At 29.8% G+C, this 21,374-nt stretch overlaps 2 protein-coding genes across 5 annotated transcripts; both read right to left on the bottom strand.

Moving 5' to 3' along the window:
• Positions 1 to 620: 620 nt before the first annotated feature.
• Positions 621 to 1,911, bottom strand: LOC101207946 (chitinase 2). Its single transcript, XM_031886594.1, has 2 exons — positions 1,603 to 1,911; positions 621 to 1,369 (listed from the first exon to the last, which is right to left on the bottom strand). Exons 1-2 carry the CDS (start codon positions 1,909 to 1,911, stop codon positions 728 to 730), a joined length of 951 nt encoding a protein of 316 aa, XP_031742454.1. The 3' UTR covers positions 621 to 727.
• A 5,432-nt stretch (positions 1,912 to 7,343) lies between these two features.
• LOC101206486 (iron-sulfur assembly protein IscA-like 2, mitochondrial) lies at positions 7,344 to 13,204 on the bottom strand. Of its 4 annotated transcripts, none has more exons than XR_004214220.1 (6): positions 12,962 to 13,204; positions 11,273 to 11,484; positions 10,849 to 10,970; positions 10,627 to 10,735; positions 9,004 to 9,139; positions 7,344 to 7,841 (listed from the first exon to the last, which is right to left on the bottom strand). XR_004214220.1 is itself a non-coding variant. In XM_004152849.3 (5 exons), exons 2-5 carry the CDS (start codon positions 11,447 to 11,449, stop codon positions 9,074 to 9,076), a joined length of 474 nt encoding a protein of 157 aa, XP_004152897.1. In that variant the 5' UTR covers positions 11,450 to 11,484; positions 12,962 to 13,204; the 3' UTR covers positions 8,794 to 9,073. The 4 variants fall into 4 exon arrangements, 1 of the variants encoding a protein (XP_004152897.1); XR_004214221.1 differs by having other exon boundaries at positions 7,344 to 7,834; XR_004214219.1 differs by lacking the exon at positions 7,344 to 7,841 and adding an exon at positions 8,461 to 8,749.
• Positions 13,205 to 21,374: the final 8,170 nt, after the last annotated feature.

Raw genomic sequence — 21,374 nt, 5'->3', positions numbered from 1 at the left:
ATAAACTCATGAATTAAAAATGAACAAATAGTTATGATTCTTATGGATTTAATTGAATATTTTTTTCAGCTTTTCAAAAGATTCCATCGACTTCAATATATATTATCTTTTATTTTCATAAACTTCAAAAATCTTGGGAGAAAAACAATTGAGAAAGGCAAAAATTAGTTAACTATAGTTGAAAGCTAAGCAACGACCATCCAATTTTGTCTATATCTATAAATGAATATACTTTTTTCTTTTTGGGAAATATCAATTTAATTACACCCTATATTACCTCATCAAATTAAACTCTGAACTTACATAAATAGATAAACTCTCAACTTTGATGGATGTATCTAAATAAAATATGATTGAGAATTTAAATTGATACAATTATTAATTTAAGGTTTAAATTGATTCAATTTCCAAAGTCTAGAATTTAAGTTGATAAATTGTTAGTTTATAATCTAAATTAAAGGTTAGGGTGTAAATTCATATTTTTTTCTAATTTTTTTTTAAATATTTGAGAAGAAACACAAATTAAAACAAAAAATAAAACTAAGCCACTTAGAATAGTGTTAGATATTCTCTTGAAAAGTTTAAGTTGATAGATGAAAATAATTTTAATAGTATAACGTGAACATTAACAAAATCACACACACAATGTTAATATTAAACTTAAAAAAATAAAAAACTATAAATGCATAATAGGGCCAAGTACTAGTTGAGAAAGAGGTTGGATAGTCTAGTTGGGTTTTGCTAGAAGTGACTGAGCCGTCTTTTCATAGTCAAAACCTTTGGCTTGAGAATCATCTGCAGACCAAATAAAGATTCCATTGAGTAGTTTCTCCTTCTTCAGCCTCCGACACGCCTTAAAAAACCCGTTTTTGGGAACTAATCCGCCGCTATCGTCGCTAACCAAGCTTGCCAAAATCCTACCACCTTCATAATTTGACATTTGATCCTTGAAATGTTGAATAAACTGACCAATAGTTGTGCCTTTATCATAAGCATAGAACTGAAAATTAACATAGTCTATCAAATGCCCATAGCGTTTCCACAAGGCCAAATAATGGCTTTGAACTTCATCGTCGTCAAATGGGGCAATGGAAGCAAATGAGATGATTCCTTTCTTCTTTAGCCTTTTGATTAGTTGTCCGATGCACTCGGCGAACGTGTCTGGATCCGACTTGAAGTGCTCGTAATCAATGTCGATACCGTCGAGATTGTAGGTTTTAATGATTTTAGTGAGTGAATGTTCAGCATTGGAAACCCATGAATGTATTGAAGAAGGTTTGAAAAAAACAGAACCTCCATTGTCTACAGTGTCTCCTCCAAGACTTACACCCACTCTCACATTTGAATGATCCTGTTTTAGAGCCAAAAAGGAAAAAGAAAATATCAATTAACAACAGAAACAGATAGAATAATTTCTTTATGAATTTACATTTTAGTGAAATTCCTACTTAAGAAAACCTATTTTATATTGTGTTTTTCCCATAATTAATGTAAAAAATTATGATTTTATCGTAGACAAGCAGAACATGTATAGAACATTGAGTTAATCAATGATTTAATAGCATGGTAACATAAGAGGTGGTGTGTTCGAACTTTTTTTACCTTTTTTATGGAAGCAACTGCAGAAGGGTTAAGATTATCGGAGTCCCAGAAAACGTCGAAAGCTCCGTTAGTGAAGGAACGGCTGGAGGCATCAAAGTCGATGGCAAATGACAGAAGAAAGTGAAACTCTTCAACATTTGAGTGTATCGGAACGTCTGAAAATTTGACGTTGTTAAACTCGGCTCCGATGTATTCTCTAAACACATTCGCCGGACCTGCCGCCATGAGCGAAGGCGGGGCAACCAAAAGCTGTAGAAGGAAAAGCAGTGGCAAAATGGCTTCACTTTTCATTTTTCTACTCAACCCCATGACTTTATTTTTCTCGTTTAATGAAGCTATGAAGTTTGAGTTCTCAATGTTTTTTTGAGTGTTTAAATTGTAATGGAAAGTGAGGGTTTATATATAACTCTACTTTTTGTTCTTTTCTGTTCTTCTTTTTGTTTGGTTCTTGTTTATTTTGTTTAATTTATTTTAATTATATAAAAAAAAAAGAGAAATTTGAATGGGTCATTGCTGATTTTATTTTTATTGTTTATGATTCCGTTTTTAGTTTTTGTATGTTTCCCATTGATGATTGTTTACTCATTATTTTATTAGTGTTGTAATTATTTTCATTTTTTAACAAGTTTTTGAAAACTTATAAGGTGGCTAATAATTTCAACTATTTTTTACAATGGTAATATAAGAAATTTACAAGTTGATGGAATGTCTATAGGGCATACTGTGAAGAAAAAAAAAATCAAATAGTTATTAATAGGGTTTAAATGAATAACTTATATTATAACTTGTTTTATGGTTTTTCTTTTATTTGGCTTAAGAATCTAATGTTTTCCTAAACAAAGAGAAAATCTTTCTTTTTAAATGATTGAGAAAAAAATATACAATTTTCAAAAACCAAAAACAAATACTCCATTTCATAATTAATGTTTCATTTTAAATTTTATGTTTTGTTTCCTTCTAATTCTAAAATTAACAAGTTCTCAAAAAACTCTTTTTCCACTCTATTAATGCATAGCTTTTAACTTTTGAAAACATTACATTGACGTAAAAACTTACTCGTAGAAAGTAACGTTTATTAAGTTAATAAATTCTCAAAAACTAAAAAACGATTATCAAACAAAGGCATATGCATATATAAAATAATGTGAGAAAACGAATACAATATTCAAAAACCAACAAGGCCGGATGAGGATAACTAAGTATCTTTTTATATTAAAAAATTTGTGTATGAGAATTAAAGAGAGTATGAACAAATTGAATAAAATAGTGACACCCAATTGAAGAAGTTGTTGGGTTGAAAAATGTCTGAACTGTTGGATTGATAGGTTCATTTTAAAATATAGAACTTTACAGCAACTTGTTGCTTCTATGATCCCTTCTGTGCCCTCAAATATATATATATTTTCTTTCTGATACAACTATTATGTTTGTATATATATACTTGGTAAATTTAGTTTTTGAACTTTTGTTTTCTTTTGTTTTTTGTTTTTTTGGTTGAAATAGTAATATAAATTTGATGGGGTTTTGTTTAACTTTTTGTTGTAATATATAGTCTAAGATGAGACCAAAATTTTGGTGGATTTTGGAGATGAGAACAAGAAAGTTTAATTATATCAGTGTTTCAAATGGTAAAGTTGTTAAATTTGTATTTTAAAATTTGGTTTAACTTATCCATCCTTGAAATTAGTTTAATAGTGGACAGTTAATTTGATATGAAACTTAATTAGATCATTAATTACGAAGGATTACGAGTGTGTTTAGAAGTGATGGGTAGTGATTTTAAGAAAATAGATAGAATGGATTGTTAAAAGGTCAAATTTATGCTTTGGTACTTAACTCTTTAAAGATGATTTTCAATCATTAAATAGTTCCTAAAGTTAAACCAATTAGTAATTATATTTTATTTGAGAAATAATTGTTTAACTAAATAATAATAAAGATTTATTTCTACTTATTTTATTGTTTAATTGTTATTTGGGTGGGGGTTGAACTTTTGTTTCGATATTTAGAGTTTTTAAAAAAATCACAAATAGTTAACTAACAATATTTTACGCAAAAACTTAAGTAGATAATCATTTTGTTGGAATTTTGTCCTAAAACTCGTAGTTTGTAAATCATATTCTGTTCAATAAAGTTGTTATTGAGAAATTAAATATTATAATCTTAAATCCAATAAATCAAGTTCCAAGGCTATTTTTTGAATAAACTTGAACTTTATGTGTAAACATAAACGTGGATCAAGTTCGAGTATATAGCCTAAATAGTCTATAGTATATGAAATAAAGGTTGGGCGCCTTATTTAGAGAAACTATGGATGCGGCCCACTTTGTAGTACAAACGATGTGATCCTAATCGTTCATGTAGAGACATGAAAGTGGGGGCATCCTATGTAAAATGTTTACATAAGACTGAACCATGAATTAGTCATTTTTACGTTATAACACCGTTTACTGTTTAAAACTGACTATCTCAATTATTGATGACCTAGGTAACTTAGTCTTAATCCTGAGTTAACTATGAACTCCTGTTCATACGAGATTATCCTTAGATCTGCATAGGTGAGGGCAGCTCATCAGCGTTGGCCCAATAAGCCTCCCATTTCAGGGGTAAGATCGGGTGGATAGCTGGGAACATAGGGTACAAGATGGAATTCACTCCTACCCGCTTTAGGGTTAGTAGATAGGTTGCTCTCTTAAGCACTGAATCCAAGTCTTGAACAAGGGGCCCCACCCTCTCATTGGCCCGAGAGGGATTAAGTTTATAGGTTGAACCTTAAACCAATTGTTCAATAGTGGATTAGTGGGACTTAAGGAGCAAGATGTAATCTTGGGGGTAAAACGGTATTTTGACCCAGCCAAGGTTACGAGCAACCTGTGAAGGATTAACTTACTGATTATGGTTTTATCAAATGGACACAAATATATCTATAGTGAGGGGAGTGCAACTACGGGACTTTAGTGGAATGACCCGTTAGTTAACGAATGTTGATTAACTCGGTTTAAAAGAGTTTAGCTAGTTAATCTTGAATCGTTGGAGCCCATGATCTATAGGTCCATTAGGTTCCTCTGCTAGCTCATATGGATTAAACTTAGAACAGTGTGATGAAATAAGTCGAATTGTTCGAATAGGGAGAAGAAAGGAAAACCGACATATACAGTGATATAATCGTCGGTCTTCTAATTAGAAATAGAGCTTTATGTTTTACATACTATAAGTATGAATGCGGATTCATACTAAGAAGCTCGGAATTGGTCAAAAATAGTAAAAAGTCAAAATGTTGACTTTTGACTTTGAAAAGTCAAACTTTGACCGGCCTTATATTCAAATGTGATTTGAATTTTGGAAAAATGAATGCGGATTCATGCTCGGGAGGTTGGAATTAGTCAAGACGGACAAAATGGTAAAAAGTCAAAATATTGACTTTTGACTTAGAAAAGTCAAAGTTTGACTTTTGACTAGAAAAATCTAATGACCATTTTACCCTTGGACTAAGTTAGTGGGAAAATCCAACATTTTGTTGGATAATCCCACTAACTCTTAGTGGGATATGTGGCTATATGAGATATAGACACCTAGCCCACTAAGTTCCACTAATTGTTAGTGGAATATTAGGTGTTGAGATTTGGCAATTGAATTGCATGCATTTTTGCATGTAATTAGGCTATAAATAGAGATGTTTTCAAATGTTGAAGGACTTTTGCCTCTTTTATCATTTTCATAATCTCAACAAAAGAAAAAAGAAAGCTTCCAATCTCATTTTATCTCCATTACTTTCTACACCAAAATTGGGTCCCACAACCCGGTTCTTTGTCTAGAGGATAGCAGTTGAGTACTAGTGGTGGTCTCGGGTAGAATTGGTAAGAAGACATCAAACCTTTTGAAAGCTTCAAAGGTAATACTTCTTAAAACCCTAATTTGATTAGTTTATGGTTAGATGTTAATTGTGGCAATTATGGTAGAAATTCGATTCTTTTTCCGCTGTGCATGACTTAGTTCTATCACATTTTAGGAGCGATTTTCCATCAATCACTTAATTCATCGCAAATCAATTTAAAATGATTTTATATTTTTCTAAAATCAATTTTTGTCAATGTAAAACCCAATCATTTGAATGAAAAGTGATTTTGGTAAAGGAAAAAGTAATTTTGAGATTTACACACCCTATGTGTTGACATTCTTAAAAAATAAACGTTTAAATACTACTTTGGTACATGTAATTTCATAAATTGTTCAAAGTACATAGACCAAAATAAATCGTTCGTAAAAATATAAAAATTAAACCAAAGAAGTATGTAACTTAGGTTGTGATCTCCCAATAGGCTATGTAGGTTGAGTGTTTTGATTACTCATTTGATGATAGTGAGGATTGTCATATTTGGTTTGGGTTGCATATGATTAAGTAATACCACACATTATCTCAATTTCTTCACGGTTATGATCAATATTCTATTTATGGTATTTGGTACTTTTTCTTATAAAAATGACTATGAGATGTTTGGGATCATTGACGAAGGTTTAGTTGAGTCGAAAACTCAACTTAGTGTTCAATATATCAACTTTACAAGTTTGTTTAAATAACTCAATCTCACCAACCTCAATACTGCTTTTATTCTTAGTTGAAGTTCAAGTTTGCACATTTATCGAGAAACTTTATCTTCTTATCTTACACTTTTTTCTTCCTCTCTCTTCTCAAAATGTTTCTACAACTTCACCTATCAACTTTCGCCGACGACAAACTCCATCAACAAGCATTATCGTTGGTGACATGCATGCTTTGACAACAACCACAGTCAACTACTACTGTCTCACTCAAGCAACATGTTTTGACAATCACCTCTATCGATCGTCTCTAACGTTCAACTTCGCGTAGCTACCATCTCTAGAGGTGAACTTTGACCAATTACATCAATCATTTTCAACATCTAACTCTAGCGATCATATACAAAAACACAAAAACAAAGAACTTGAAATTAAAAATTGGTAAGTCAAAATGTTTCTAAATACAAATTTGAAATTAAAAAGTTCAAAAGTATTTAACATATTCTTATTAATATAAAAGGAAAAAAAAAAGGATCATTCCACTTCATGGAATTTTAGTAAAATCAAATTGGCATTGAAATCTTGACATTGTGTTTGCAAATCTACTTGTGAAAGCCAAATAATGATGGTTGGTTATAGCAATATGCCTTTTCAAGCTTCATACCTCATTCTTTATATAACATATTGGACTTCCTTCCTATTATCTCATCATAATATCTTCCAAATAATATATATGAGTTATTATATTTCAATATTCAAAATTAATTTATCTCCACTATTTTTCAAGTAAACAAATTGATTGAAATTAAATTATAAAACTTAAAACAATTGTTTTGCTGCAAACTAATATCATAAAATAACATACAACAATTTCAAAAAAAAAAAAATCTGATAAGCATAATTTAACTAACATAGACATATGTTAACGATCAATAGGTCCACTGTTCAAACTTTTCTACTCTTATTATGTTAAAAAAAAAATGTCTTAGAAATCATATGAAGTGACAATATTGATTGCATACTAGTAATATATTCTTTAACGTGTTTATAAAAGAAGAGGGCAGGAAAAAAATAAACATGAAGGAATCTTCCATTTAAACTTAGTGAATTTGATTCTTCTTTTTAATGAAAAAGAAGACTTTAATTATTATCATTGTTGAAAATAATGGGAAAAAAAAACTCAACTAAAAGTACATTGGGGCTTCACAAAAGGTTGACCTTATTTTGTGAGTCTTACGAAAAGTGAGACTCCAAAGTCCAAACCTTGAAAGGTAAACATTTTAATTATAACTATTTTAAAAAACGATAAAGCCTCAGAACCAAAAGTTTAGAGGGTTGGAGCTTCACAAAAGGTCTGCCTCCAAATGCGTCTATGGTGAAGAGAGCTTTTTAAAACACTGCTTGGAAAAGAAAAGTTTATAATCCATCGTAAAAGATAAGAATGGAGAAAGAAGAAAGATGGCGTGATCATTTCAAAACCAAAAATCACCAAAATTCCAAACTCATAATGTCATTGGTTTACCATAAGTTTCCATTTTATAACCAAATATGAAATGAAAAGGTGTAAGCTTCATAATGTGATACTATTTTGTTTGTGCAGTAAGCATGTGCTTTGCCATCATGGCTTCCACCTTTATTGTCCACAAACTCATACCTTAGGACATGTTTTCAAGTAAGGGGACCCTACACATTTCTTTGTCCTTGCAAAACAAATAATTGTTAAAATCAAATAATATACCGATCTATATTTGCTTTAACAATTCTAATACGCATTGACAAACCTTATATTAGATATAAAAGGTATGAAATTAATTTAGATTCTTAATAATGACGACCTTGACAAACTCACATACGTGCATGCTTAGAAATTAATGATCTTAAAATTGAACATAATTTAGGTAACATAACTTTTATACTATTAACTTTAAAGTTAGAGGTTCTATCCCCCTAACTCCATGTATCAAATAAAAAAAGTATTAAAATGTGATTTTGAAAATTTTAAAATCACTTTTGTTAGGTTTAAAATCACTCCACAAAATAATTCTAATCATTCATAATCATTTTGAGGTTTAATTTTTCACTTTTAAATGTATTTTTCATATATCAAAATTGATTTTAAAGAATTAAAAGCATGATTTTAACTATATCAAAATCACATTCATATACCTAAACATATGGTGTTACCTCAATAATGAGCTTCTAAGAAACAATAGGTTTAATTAGGATTCTAAAAACAAGAATATCGTGGCATCTTCTCAACAGTAATTTATCCTCTAAATCTAGTGATGTTGATACTGATAGTCATATCCGAAAGAATTATACGCGATTACAACTAGTGGCAGATCCAGAAATTTTATTAACGAAAATTTCATATACCAATAAAAATAATATGAAAACAAATGTAAAGAGTCTAGAGGGGCTGGAAGCCAGATTTACCGTCAGGCTAGCTAATTGTATCGATACAATGTCAAATTTAGATATATATACATATATCATATAGTTGAGGGGGGCTCGAGCACCTTTAGGTCCATAGTAAATCCACTAGTGATTGCGATTACAATATTGCAAGTGATTTACTCAGTAGATGAATCCAGTGTCGTGGAAATTTCTATGTACAAAGTGTAATTAATTATTGCAAACTCAACATCAGAATAACAGGGAAGTCTTAAGTTCAAGTTTGATTATGATGAATCAGTTTATATTTTGCTTATTTGGATTTCAATGCAACAAAGAATGCAGTTCCCAGATGATACAGAAGTGGTACATAAATATGAATGTATAAAATGATACATAAAATGGGATTAAATAAAACATAGGTTTATAATCAGTAGTGTAACTGAGTGATAAACATACTCATCATACCTTCAGGTCAGCGTTGATAATTGTGTACGCCTTGTAGGAAAGGGTCCAACTGAAGGAAGCTTTGAGATGATTATTGTTTGACCATGAAAGAACTTTTACAACTACACCCACCAACGGCACTTGGATTTGTACTCACCTGCACGTAACAAGAATTCAACTTCTGCAGTGCAAATAATCCCACGTGGGTTCGTTTTCACTTTCCAATCACTTAATTTGCAGTTATTTGGAGAAAAACCAAAGAGTTTACCAACTACTCAAAATAGCTTTTGAAACACTTTTAAAGTTTATTTTAAATATTTTTATCAAAAGAGTTTAAATAAAAACTAAGAAGCATCGACGCTCCTAAGATGGCCAAGTATCAGTGTCGAACACGTTTCCAACACTGACACACCAGCTGGCATGTCGATTTTTTTAAAATTTTGAACACGGTCCTAACATGGCTGGAAAAAAAACCCATAGAAACGGCACATTAGTCCGGCCCAATGGCAATAATTTTTAGGGTTTTTTTTCTTATTCTCTTAAAACGAAAAGCTTCACGCACTCCACCTTCTCTTCTCCGATTCTCCCCAGGAGACCACCAACCCTCTCTGCCCTAACCCTCTTCCAGTTGCCAACGCCAGCCATCTCTCTCGCCAGTTGCCGCCAACGGCCAACCTAGGATAAAAATGACTTTTTGAAAAAACATTTTTTCTCTAGTCAATCTAAACAGATCCTAAGATGGGTTAGATAGGATTCCATAGGGAAGTTTTGGATAAAATACGACTTGTAGATCGTACTGCTCAAGGGTACATCACTTTCTTTTTGCTTTTTCTTTTCTTTCTTTTCCTTTCAAACATAATACTTTTATCTTTCTTAGTTACTAATTGGCAGTCTCTTTTGTAAACACCTTTCTTTGTCTCTTTTCTTTGGTGTTTTGGAGTTCTTTGATTTCATCTATCAATAAAATGTTTCTTTAGCCAAGCTGTAGCTTCGAGGAGAAATTCTTAAGAATTCTTTAGTATCACCATCTACTTATTGTTCACACTAAAAATTTTCTGAACTAAACATTTTAGATTGTTGCTATACCCACATCATTCTAAAACGAAACTGGAGCAGTTACAAAGAATTAGAGAAGTATCCATACTGACGAGGCAATGAAAACTTTTCCTAAGTTATATTCTACAGTTCACATATATTCAAGGAAGAGCAAAATGGAGAACGCCACCTCTTACAGTTAGAAGTCGAGTGCATACATAAAAATGAGGAAGGTAGACGAGAGTGGTCATCGAGTGTAAATATCAGGTAAGAATCTACAGTGTGAAGAGTTTACCAGCTAAGGGCTGGAGGATTTACATCTCAGTATATTTCTCAACGTAAATAATACTCTAAATAAGATACCGAAACAGTCCTTATGAAGGGAGAGAGATTCCATAAAAGGCATGGTGTAATAGTCAAAGGATAAATATTCTAAGGATGGCGTTAGTGGAAGTTTGTTTTCAGTATTTCAACTTTCTTTATCATTACTCCATTACTTGAATAGATGTCATAGAACTATAATTTGCTATGGTCCACACATTGGTATGAAATAAACATATCTAAGCAAAAGCAATGAGGCAGCAACAATGAGAGATAAGTTTCACTTACAACAAAAGCAGAACGAATCAGCTCTTCAACATAATCAATTGTTGCTCCTTTTACAAAATCGTATGAGATGTTATCAACTACCAATTTAACTCCCTCTTTCTCATATATCCTGCAAACATGAAAAATAGAGGAAACTTTTTTTTACGTAAAATCAAACATCAGAGACAAACTTTACGTGAAAAACCAAGTAAGCAGTAATCACTGAGTTAATATTTGTCAAACCTATCATCAGGATTGGTTTTTCCATCCAAATTGAAAACATATTGAAATCCAGAACACCCCCCAGTTTCTACACTCAAGCGAAGCATCTTTTCTTCCTTGGGATCTTGCAATTCTTTCATTCTCTGCAAGGCATGTCAAAACTAAGCAAAAATGTAAATCGTGACTGCTCTATGAACACCAATATAGGTTGAACTGCTAAGGTAACAAGAGAAATGCTCAAAATTCATTTAATTAATTGAATTTGAAGAACCTAAAAGGCACAACAATTTATTAGGATCCTGAAACCCAAAAACTATAGCCCTGGATGGCGCACCATAAGAGAATAATCCAGAAAATCAAGAACTAAACCAGAGGACAACAGTGAAATGGATGAAGAATTCATCTACCAAATGTATGTGCAAAAAAGGATATATATATAGAATACCCGAATGCAACTATCAGTCATGTGAATGGTATCAACAGGGGCAGATGGGGATGGAGATGGAGACAAAGGCAATGCTTCTTGATAGGCTGAAGCAGAAGAGCTAAGAAGCCTTTGATTCTCCTTGATACGTGCCACCAAGTATGGTGTTACCCTCTGAATTAGTGATCTAGGGCCCATCCCTTCGTGCTCTCCACTTCAGTTTAGATTGTTATCTGCTCAAAAATCCATGTGTTAATGGTATTAACATGATTAATGAGGAAAATGCTCCTTCAAGTGTATCATAGTCAGTTAAAATGTTAATGGAAAACAAGATTTTGAATTAACCCACTCCAAATGTGCTCATTCTCCTTCCAAAACAAAATATAAAATCATGGAAAACACATGATCCAACCCCTTCCACTCCGCTCATAGACTTTTTCTTCAAACCAAACTTTATCATACTTTAATTAATATAACATGGACGTAAGATTCGATGTGATAACTGATAAGGACATAAAATAGAAACATATAGACTTCAGGACTTGTATAGAATTAATATATATATGTATATAATTTTTTTAAAAAAAAAAAAGAAAGAAACAACAATAACAACAAACACTCTTTCGATTGAAACTTCCCATAATCTTCAGCTCATGAGATGATTCCGCAATTAAGATTATAAAAATCTGGGGAAACCAAACTCAATACTCAATAGGAGGCTAAAAGATAAAAGAGAAACCTACCTATAACACACAAATTATTACAATTAGTCATTCAAAATGTGAATAACTATAGATGGTAAAAATATGAGCAAATGTTTAAACTTTTTATATTTCAAAATATGAACAAAAACTAAACTTTCTAGCTTTTAGTTTCATTGGTTATTTATCATGATTCAGAGTAGCAAGTCATATATTCAAACTCCTATAACATCATTTCTTCCCCCAATCAAAAATGATAAGTATTCTTTGGTCCCTAGAAGAGGACTAAATCTTGTGCACCCAAGCTTATCAATGTCATTAGAAAAGACAATTCAATTGTTGAATATATGGTTAATCCTAAGTTTGAGGAACGAACTACTGCAGAACAAGCTTTAGTAAGACCAAATTTTGGCTCAATGGAGGCAAAAGTATGAAGTCGTGTAACATTATAACAAACTGTATCTTGAAGCATTTGAGAATTCACATACACGATTTGGTCGAGCAAATGAACCAAGAATCAAATTAACTATATATTTCAGGCTATAAGAAAATATACTCCGAAATGGTGCACTAACTTAGTACAAGGAAACAATCGGCTGACTCACACCAGTTGAAGCAGAGTGAAAAGTTACTAATTGTATTTCCAAAATATTATAATTGCAACTTATTTTGAAATTACCAGAAAATCAGATACTTCTTTCTTCTCAAATCCATATTTACATCCTCTCCTCAATTTTAATTAATGAGTCAACTTAGTTTGAAATTACCAGTGAGTTTCAGTTCGGACCCAAAATCAAGCTTATGAATAGTTTTCTCCAAAAACGTGAATTCAGAATTGCGAAATTTATAGCTTTCCCTGTACATATCTAAATTAACCTATTTCTTATTTCAACAATCTTGTTTCTAAGAACTGAAGTAAAAGTAGCCAATTAACTCAACACGTAACAAAGTAATAATTGATGTAGCGAAAAAAATCATCTAAAAATCTGTAATATACAAAATTTATTACCTGAGACCTGAGACGAAAGGGTGTAGCAGCCGACGACAATCAGAGATGAAGAACAGAGCTGCGACGCGGCATGGAGAGAAAGAAGGAGAAGCGACGGCGGCAGGGACCGAGCAGGAGGAGTCGGGGCGGCGCGTGAAGGCTGATGGAGACTTGCGGGGGCCTCGGAGGGGACGATTGAGAATTGGGATGTGGGATTATTGTGTTTGATTTTTATTTTGCTTTTTTTTTCTTTTTTCTTTTTTCTTTTTTCGAGAGTTTAAATGAAAAAAAATGAGTTAAAAAGATTAATCTCCATTCTTCGTGTGTTTGGGAATTTTCCGCCTCGTTCGAAGCAAGTCTTCGAGGGTCCACGCCCCGCAAGTTAACTTAGAGTTAAAACGCAGAAACTAATAATTAAAGGATTTAGCATATGATATATTTTTGTTTGTAAATGTTGTAGCCAACAAAAACTTAGCTTCAAGTGTTATCTTTGTGTACTAAGGAGTAAAGACCAAGAGATTCCAAGTTAACTTTCCCTCACCCCCAATTTTTACTTTAAAAAAATGTACGAGTTGTAGAGAGATTAAATACCCTAAGGTGACATGTGACACATGACATAACCGGACTTAGCTAACTTTTAAGTCTAACCAATTGTAGTGGATAATTAGTTTATCAATAGATTTTTTTAATTCATCTTTGCTCCTCACTCTATAAATTTTATTTATGTCTTTTTGAATTCTATATTATGCAAGAAGCATTTTTTTATTTTTTTTGTCATGAACTTCAACTAATTTGATGTTTATTGTGTTGTGTGATCTCATCAATCAACACTACATCTTAGGTTCTTGCTTCTACTTAGGTGATTCTCTCAATTATTGGGGAAGCAAGAAACAAACTGTTGTTTCTCGCTTCAGTACAAAATATAAAAATCATGCACTTGTTGATGCTACCTCTTAGTTACCATGACTTTGATGGCTTCTTATTGACACGTGAGTGTTTTACAACAATCTGCTGCTACAATTTATTATGATAATCATAACATCATTCAAATTGCTTACAAATGATGTTTTTCATAAACGTATCAAGCACATTGAAAATAACTCGTTTTGTTCGTCATCATCTCAAGAGCAAATTCAAATTGGTCACCACCTTGACTTTGAGAAAGGGTGACACCATGTATACAAAATTATCAAATTGAGCTCTAATTTTGAGCTTCCTTGTCTACTTTTATAGATCATACATTATGAGTTCTCGTGTGGAAATTCCTCTACGTACTTTTAAAAAATAATGTTTCTTTTAGGTTCACTAACTTTATATCTAAAATCATAGCCTTTTTTAAAATTGAATACGTACCCATTTGTGGGCTTCACCACCTTTGATACCATATTATATACTTATATGTCCAATCTCAAAACAAAGTTCTTAAATAAAAAATAAAGTGAACTTGAAACTTTGTGAAAGACCAAAAAAAAATATGTTTTAAGTCTAATAAATTTATGAGAGTCGAAAATAGATAAAATAATAAGTTTATCCTTCCAATAAATTGAAAAGAAAAAAAAAAGGGAACAATAAAAGGAGTAGAGTAGGAAGTAAAATAGTTGAAAAAGTAGTTAAAAGTAGGGAAGGAAAGAAGGTGGTGGGTTAATTAAACTAAAGCTTTGATATGATACGAAGTTAAAGCTGCAACCCCATGTGTGTGAAATATTCTCAATTCAAACACTCTTTTTCTTACCCTAACTTGGGGAAGTTGAGAAGAAGAATAAACCGTTTTTCAACCTTGTTAAGTTAAAAAAAAACACTTTCTTTTATTTAGTTAGTGTTTTAAGATATTCATTTCATTACTTTTTTGTCATGATAATTTTTTTATATTACTGGTTTTGATTATCATTTGATTGCTATCATATATTAATTGTTAATGATACTGATTTTTTATCTTATTGTTAATTCATTTAATACCGGATGTTATTTAATTGCAAACGAAATCGATTGCTATATCTAATGACCTTGCTTTTTTTGTATATATAATTATTAAGAATTTGAGTATTATGTCATTGTTACTCATATGATTACTATATGATAATTAGTCAATAATACTACTTGTTACCTAATTAATTACTATATGATACCGATTCTTAATGTTATTGAATACAACTTGATAATGATTGATAATCATCTAACTACTATTTGATATTAGTAGTTTTTTATTGATAATATTACTACCAAATTATGTTAAATAATTATTTGGTTGTTAATTGATTAAATTTCTAAAGAGAAAAAAATTGGTTTAAGTTAAATAGAACTAAAGAAAAAGAATGAAAGAAATGCAAATCTAGGTTTAAGTTATTATTACGTATCAAATGGAGAAGTTAATGCAGTTTGTTTGCAATTTTTATATCATCAAAATGGATTAATTTTGAACCATTAAAAATATGTTATTTTGAAATCGACAAAATTTGATCCTAACAATTTTAAAATGACACAAACAAGTAGTGAAGTAATAATTAAAGAAAATAGAATCGAAAGGCCAAAAGCTCCTCTTAGAATGATATTCTAAATTTTCAGTTTGGAGTATATATGGATGAAAGAGCCCAAGAGGTGAAGTAAAGCAAAAGTTGGATGTGAATTAAGTATGTCTCAAGCAATGTTATTCTCATTATATATATATATATATGAAATTAAATAAACCAAAATTAGAATATTTAAGAGTATAAGGGACTAAAATAAAATAAGATGTAAAATATTGAAATGCCAAGGTACGTATAAAATGTAATTGATAATTAACGTTCAACTCCGAATATTATTAATTAATAATGTATGAAACTTGTATAATGTTAAGACATTTTTCAATATTATATCATTTATAATGTATTATGTTAAAAGAAAAACCAATATGAGTTTCTTCTTACATGAAATGGAATATTTATATATCTAAGTTTTTATCTCTCTCTCTTTTTAGTGAAATTGCACTTTTTATTATTTTTCTTTATTATTATTTTGATCCAAGAATCCAAATAAGCACGATTCTAGAAAATAACACATATTTATTTAAATATATCTTTTAAAAAATATAACAAAACGATAAATAGTTGCGTTCAGTAGAACATTTTTTAAAATGGAAAAAGTCCACGTACCCACGATGTGAAATACCAAAATGGTCCATATGAAATACCAAAAAGATTTGTTATTAATTAACACCCAATGCGCATAATAATATTTGGTAAATGATTGTGGTTATTATTTTTTTAGTCTATGGTTTAAATTTGGATAGTCAAATTTAAACGATTCTTAAGATTTATTTTTGGTAAATTTAGGTAACGAGATCTAAACAAATTAAAAAAAAGTTGATACATGTTTATGATTGGTATATGATGGTTTAAATTTGACAATCTTTTTAAGATTCTTTCCTACTACCATAGTTTACATTTGTCTATTTTTATACTAATGGTTTAGATTTGGTTACCCAATGTCCGAACTATTTTTTTTCACGAAACAACCAAACAACAGATGAAAAAAATTGCAGAAATGAGATCTTTTATGTTTGGTACACAATTCTTAAATCAAATAACAATTTGAAAAAGAATTGCAAAAAGAAGAAAAGATGATGGAAAGAAAAAAAATAGTAGAAGAAGAGGAAGAGAAGAAAGAGATGAAAAGGAAAAACAAACTTGAAATATTTAAAAAAAAATAGCTAGCTAAGATTCATAAATTTTTTCATTTTGTTACATGAACGGTAAATAGGTCAGTTTGTTATATTTATGAAAACTAACGTTTATTAAATATATGCTTTAGTTTTTTAAATTTGAAAAATAATGTTTCACTTAAAAATATAGAGTAACATGATCAAAACAATTATTATATAGAGTTTTGGTGTGAAGTCTTTGTCTAATAACTAAAGAGATTGTTTTTCTTTTAAAAAAAATCCTTCAAAATTCTTTGAGCATTGTTTTTATTTTGTCCTCACATGTCCAACAAAAAGTAAAAGTAGCTATCAAAATTTGTTGGTGACAATGCAACAATGTGTCCCTAACAAACCCCATTCACAATAATATACATTTCTTTTTGTGTGTTCATAAAAACTTTGAAAAAACTTTCTACTTTTTGGATAGATTAACAAAACTTAAGCCTAAACATCAGATTCCACCTAAGTTCACATACATTACATCTTATAACATTCGAGCTTAAAATGTACGTATGAAAGGTCATATTGATTTGTATCAAATTTAGTTTTTGAAGTTAAAAAGTAATTAGAAATTTAGGGTTCTTTTCAAATATAGTAAAATGGGACCGAAATAATTATAAAATATAGCAAAATATCAAAGTATATCAACGATGGACAACGATAGACTAGCTACTATATGTGTTTATCACTTTCATTATTGACAGAGATAATAGATTATATATCTTGATCTATTATAGTCTATCACTGATAGATTGTGATGTTTTGCTATAATTTTAAATATTTTTTAAATTTTGTGCTATTTAAAATTATTTTTCTAGAAATCTTATTTTGGATGCAATATTATTAAATTAGTGGTTCAAATCTTGTTATCGTATTAGTTATTTTAGAATTTAAGAGACCAAATACATATTGAAAGTTTCTTGCTCATCTAAAGTCTTGTCATTGGGATGTTTTGACAGAGATTACATTGAATAATTGATTTGGGCGTTTTAATTTTTTTTTCATGTTTAGTCCAAAAGAGACTGTTTCTTCCTAAATATTATAGTTAGGGGTGAGCATGGTAGATCGAAAAACAAAAACGACCGATCGAATCGAATTTGGTTGGTCGGAGGAAAGACAGTGTCGTTCGACCGACTTGTGTTTATCTGTTTCAATAAAAAATGGTATAAAAAGAAATAAGAAAAATATGTTTATCTGTTTCAATAAAAAATACAAGTCAACAAGAAGTCTAGTGAAGATTTTTTTAGTTATATCATATCATATAATATACTTCTACATTGGCGAATTCTATTTGGGCTTCATTTTAGAAACCAATTTTAAATTCAAATATAAACTATAATACAATTTTCAAATCTCAAACAACATATATTACATATTCTATTCAATTTTCTTAAATAAACACTTTAATCCCTTTTCTAGTATAAGCCAACAAATTTATACACAAATAATAATACTTAAACAATACTAGGTATAAGCAAACAATTGTTTTTGTACTAAAGAGTGTTGCATACTTTTTGGGAAAAAGTTAAAAAAAAATGATCTGTTATCACTCATATTTTTCAGTTGATTTCTAGTAATTTAAATTATATTCTTAAGTTTTATTTTACTGTTCTATATATACAACATTGTAAAATTGTGAAAACAAATCTCAAAATTATAATGGATAGAATTGTAGATTTAGAAAAGAAAAGAAAATTTAGAATAGAATAGAGGAGGGTGAAGGGAAGGGCGTGAGGCATGTGGCTAAGCTAACTCACTATCACTCACTCTCTGTCACGAGGGGTTAGTTTGCCACCACACACTCACACATCCATAACCCACACTTTCAACTTCTTCTTTTTTTAATTATTATTATTACTTTTTTTTTTCTCTCTCAAATATGTTTTAGTTTAGTTAAAAGGTTACATTTTTTAAATTTTAAGTCAGGAATTTAATTTAATCTTAAGATTTTGAAAATGTTACAATTTAATTACTATTTATTCTATTTTCTATTGTTTGATTGTCTTTGTTTAGTTTGGTATAACCTTTGGTTTTACCAGGGGACACTATTATTCTACAACAATTCAATATGTCACTATTTTCATGCCTAAGATAGGTGATTTCCTATGTTCAAACATACTTGGTATTGGTCCATTAATTCTATTGATCAATTGGTTGACCTCTTCTACATAGGTTCATTTGATTGGAAAGATATAAAGTCTTACTTGACTTCCTTGACGTCCTAGGTGTGTTTTTTTATGACCACTGCCTATGATACTTTTTACGTCCTAGGCCAATTTGTAATCTCATGGCTCTAGTTGGCTCTACTGCTCCTCTTCTCTTTCGGTTTGGAGATAATATAACTAATCTTTCCTTTATTCTTTGAACGTTCTTTTCGTAAAACACTATTTGACAAATCTTACTTTTGTGGGAAAGACTTTTCCATAGGAATTCACATTGGAATACAAACCTTACAAGGGATTTATTTGTTTAGCTTAGAAAAGCGTTGAAGATGTAAGTTTTGAAGTGTTATTGCTTGGCGTATAATTATATATATCTATCATATTTGGTGTTTGCGTAATATGTGTATATTCATGGTCGTTATTACTTTGCATCCTCTCCAGATGATTAATTTAGATGTTCAATTTGAAATTCTTACTTATGGTTCCAAGTATGTATGAAAATTATATTAATTTTTTGTATTCTAATTCTAGCCCAAAAAAAAAAAAAAAAAACCAATATAAACTTGACTAAGAAAGCACTTCACTTTCTTTGAACTTGGAAGCTTTCGAACAAAGATGTATTAATTCATTTGAGAGCTAGTTAAATTAAATTATGAATATCATTTTATCTTTTCATTTTTTATCCATTAAAAAATATTAATTTTGATCCATATACTTTCAAAATAACATTTAGTTTTATGTATTGTTAAGTTGAACTCATTTTAATATCGATATATAGTTTTTCTAAAATGAGATCACTTTCATCCCTTGAAAATGAAATAAAAATTGAAAAAAAGTTACCAAAAATAATAAATGATTTAGAATCAACAACCAAAATAAAACAATAGGAACCAAAATAAATTTAAAAAAAAATGTATACAAACCACCTGGATTTCACCTAAATTAAAACAAATGAAAAGGTTTCGTTATTATAAAATTTAAAGATGAGTGGATGATCAGAAATTAAAATATAGTATTTGAATGAATTGAAATAGAGGAGGTTCAAACCCTTCCATTTGTACTATATATTAAAAATAAATGTAAGCAACTAGTTGAATATAAATACAAACAGCAAAATATATATAATGTCAAACGTACATGCATATCCATCCTAATTAATTAAACCATTCAACAAAGAATTCTTTGGAGTTGACAATAATAAATACATAAACAATAAACCATTTGAGTATTACAATAATACTATTTTATACTATTATTATTATTTATAAACATGGAGAGTACATGAATAAAATTTTTATTTCACATTTGTACCAAAGATCTCTACAAAAAAATGTAAAATGTCAAAATAAAAATAGTTCAACTGATATTAAGTATGGTATGATAACGTTAAGGTTCACTCCTCCATTCCATATTGTCAAAATTAAATAAATAATGAATAGCTACTCTTTACCACCAACAAGGTACAACTTACCAATAAGACGCACTTTACACTTAACTTTGTTTAGCTTAGAACAATTTTATGTTAAGTGATCAAAAAAACCTATACAAAATAGTTCAAAACAAGTAAGAATGTTGAGACTATTAAAAAATACGAATATCTTCTTTATATGTACATTTGTGTGGGTGTGCATATATCTGTGTGTGTACATATTGATTTTATTTTTAAAATTTTGAATTAGGTATTAAAATTAGTTTGTTGCCCATATCTTATTTATTATTAGAAAGATAGTAGAAGAAAAATATTTACGAGATATAACAAAATTTCATATTTAATCATTTTCTATTAATGTTAGTTGAATGAGAAATTTGGACAAATCATAAATTGTCACTACATTTACCAAATTAATGACTAAAAGTACAAATAATTGAATTTGGGATTAATTAAAAGTTGACAATGTCTCAAATTGAAATTGAGGATATAAATTGGTCAATTCTGATGATGTCATGTGTTTTCATCATGATCGTTATATCATATTAATTATTTTGGTCAAATTAAATATTATTTGTTTGGGTTAAAGTTCAATCGAGTCCAAAAATAAACTTAATTTAGTCCAAATGTTAAATATGACTCAAGTCCATGTAGTTGAACTCATAGATCTGATCCATTGACTAACATAACAATGCTCAAGACCATAAATCATCCCAGAGGACTCTATACATAGAGAAGTTCTTTTCATTTGAAGGAGTTTCGAGAACCAAAAGACTCTCTAGCTTTTGAAGTCGATCATCCTTGAAGATTGAAATTCATTTAAAGATACAGACTTTCTTTCAAAACTCTAACTTCAAGAATATCAGATACTTAACTTTCTAAAATCAAATGATCAAATACTAGAGAATGAACCACATTACATCATAATTAACATCAAAACAAGTTTAACTACACAAACCACGTTTCTTAAAAAATTTTGTGCAAATAGACACTACCAAGATGTATATTAGTCTAAAACTTGAAATTTTTATAAATATTTTGATGTAATAAAAAATATCCCTAGTTATTATTAAACTTATTATTATTTAAGATTTGAAATTATGTTTGAAATTATTATTTATTATAATAACAAACAATGGCGCTTATAGTAATGGTAGGGAATAG

The sequence above is a fragment of the Cucumis sativus genome, chromosome 1 (assembly GCF_000004075.3).
Source record: "Cucumis sativus cultivar 9930 chromosome 1, Cucumber_9930_V3, whole genome shotgun sequence".
Lineage (NCBI taxonomy): Eukaryota > Viridiplantae > Streptophyta > Magnoliopsida > Cucurbitales > Cucurbitaceae > Cucumis > Cucumis sativus.
Note: the sequence above shows the minus strand (reverse complement) of the source record. Positions and strands in the feature narration are given on the sequence as shown.

Excerpts from the sequence above, each read along its gene's own strand:
- LOC101207946 (XM_031886594.1), bottom strand. The coding sequence starts at position 1,911 with ATGGGGTTGAGTAGAAAAATGAAAAGTGAAGCCATTTTGCCACTGCTT. Across the intron at positions 1,370-1,602 it reads CAGTTGCTTCCATAAAAAAG|TTTTTGGCTCTAAAACAGGA; the intron begins GTAAAAAAAGTT and ends TTTTCTTTTTCC.
- LOC101206486 (XM_004152849.3), bottom strand. The coding sequence starts at position 11,449 with ATGGGCCCTAGATCACTAATTCAGAGGGTAACACCATACTTGGTGGCA. Across the intron at positions 10,971-11,272 it reads TGACTGATAGTTGCATTCGG|AGAATGAAAGAATTGCAAGA; the intron begins GTATTCTATATA and ends CATGCCTTGCAG. Across the intron at positions 10,736-10,848 it reads AAAACCAATCCTGATGATAG|GATATATGAGAAAGAGGGAG; the intron begins GTTTGACAAATA and ends TCATGTTTGCAG.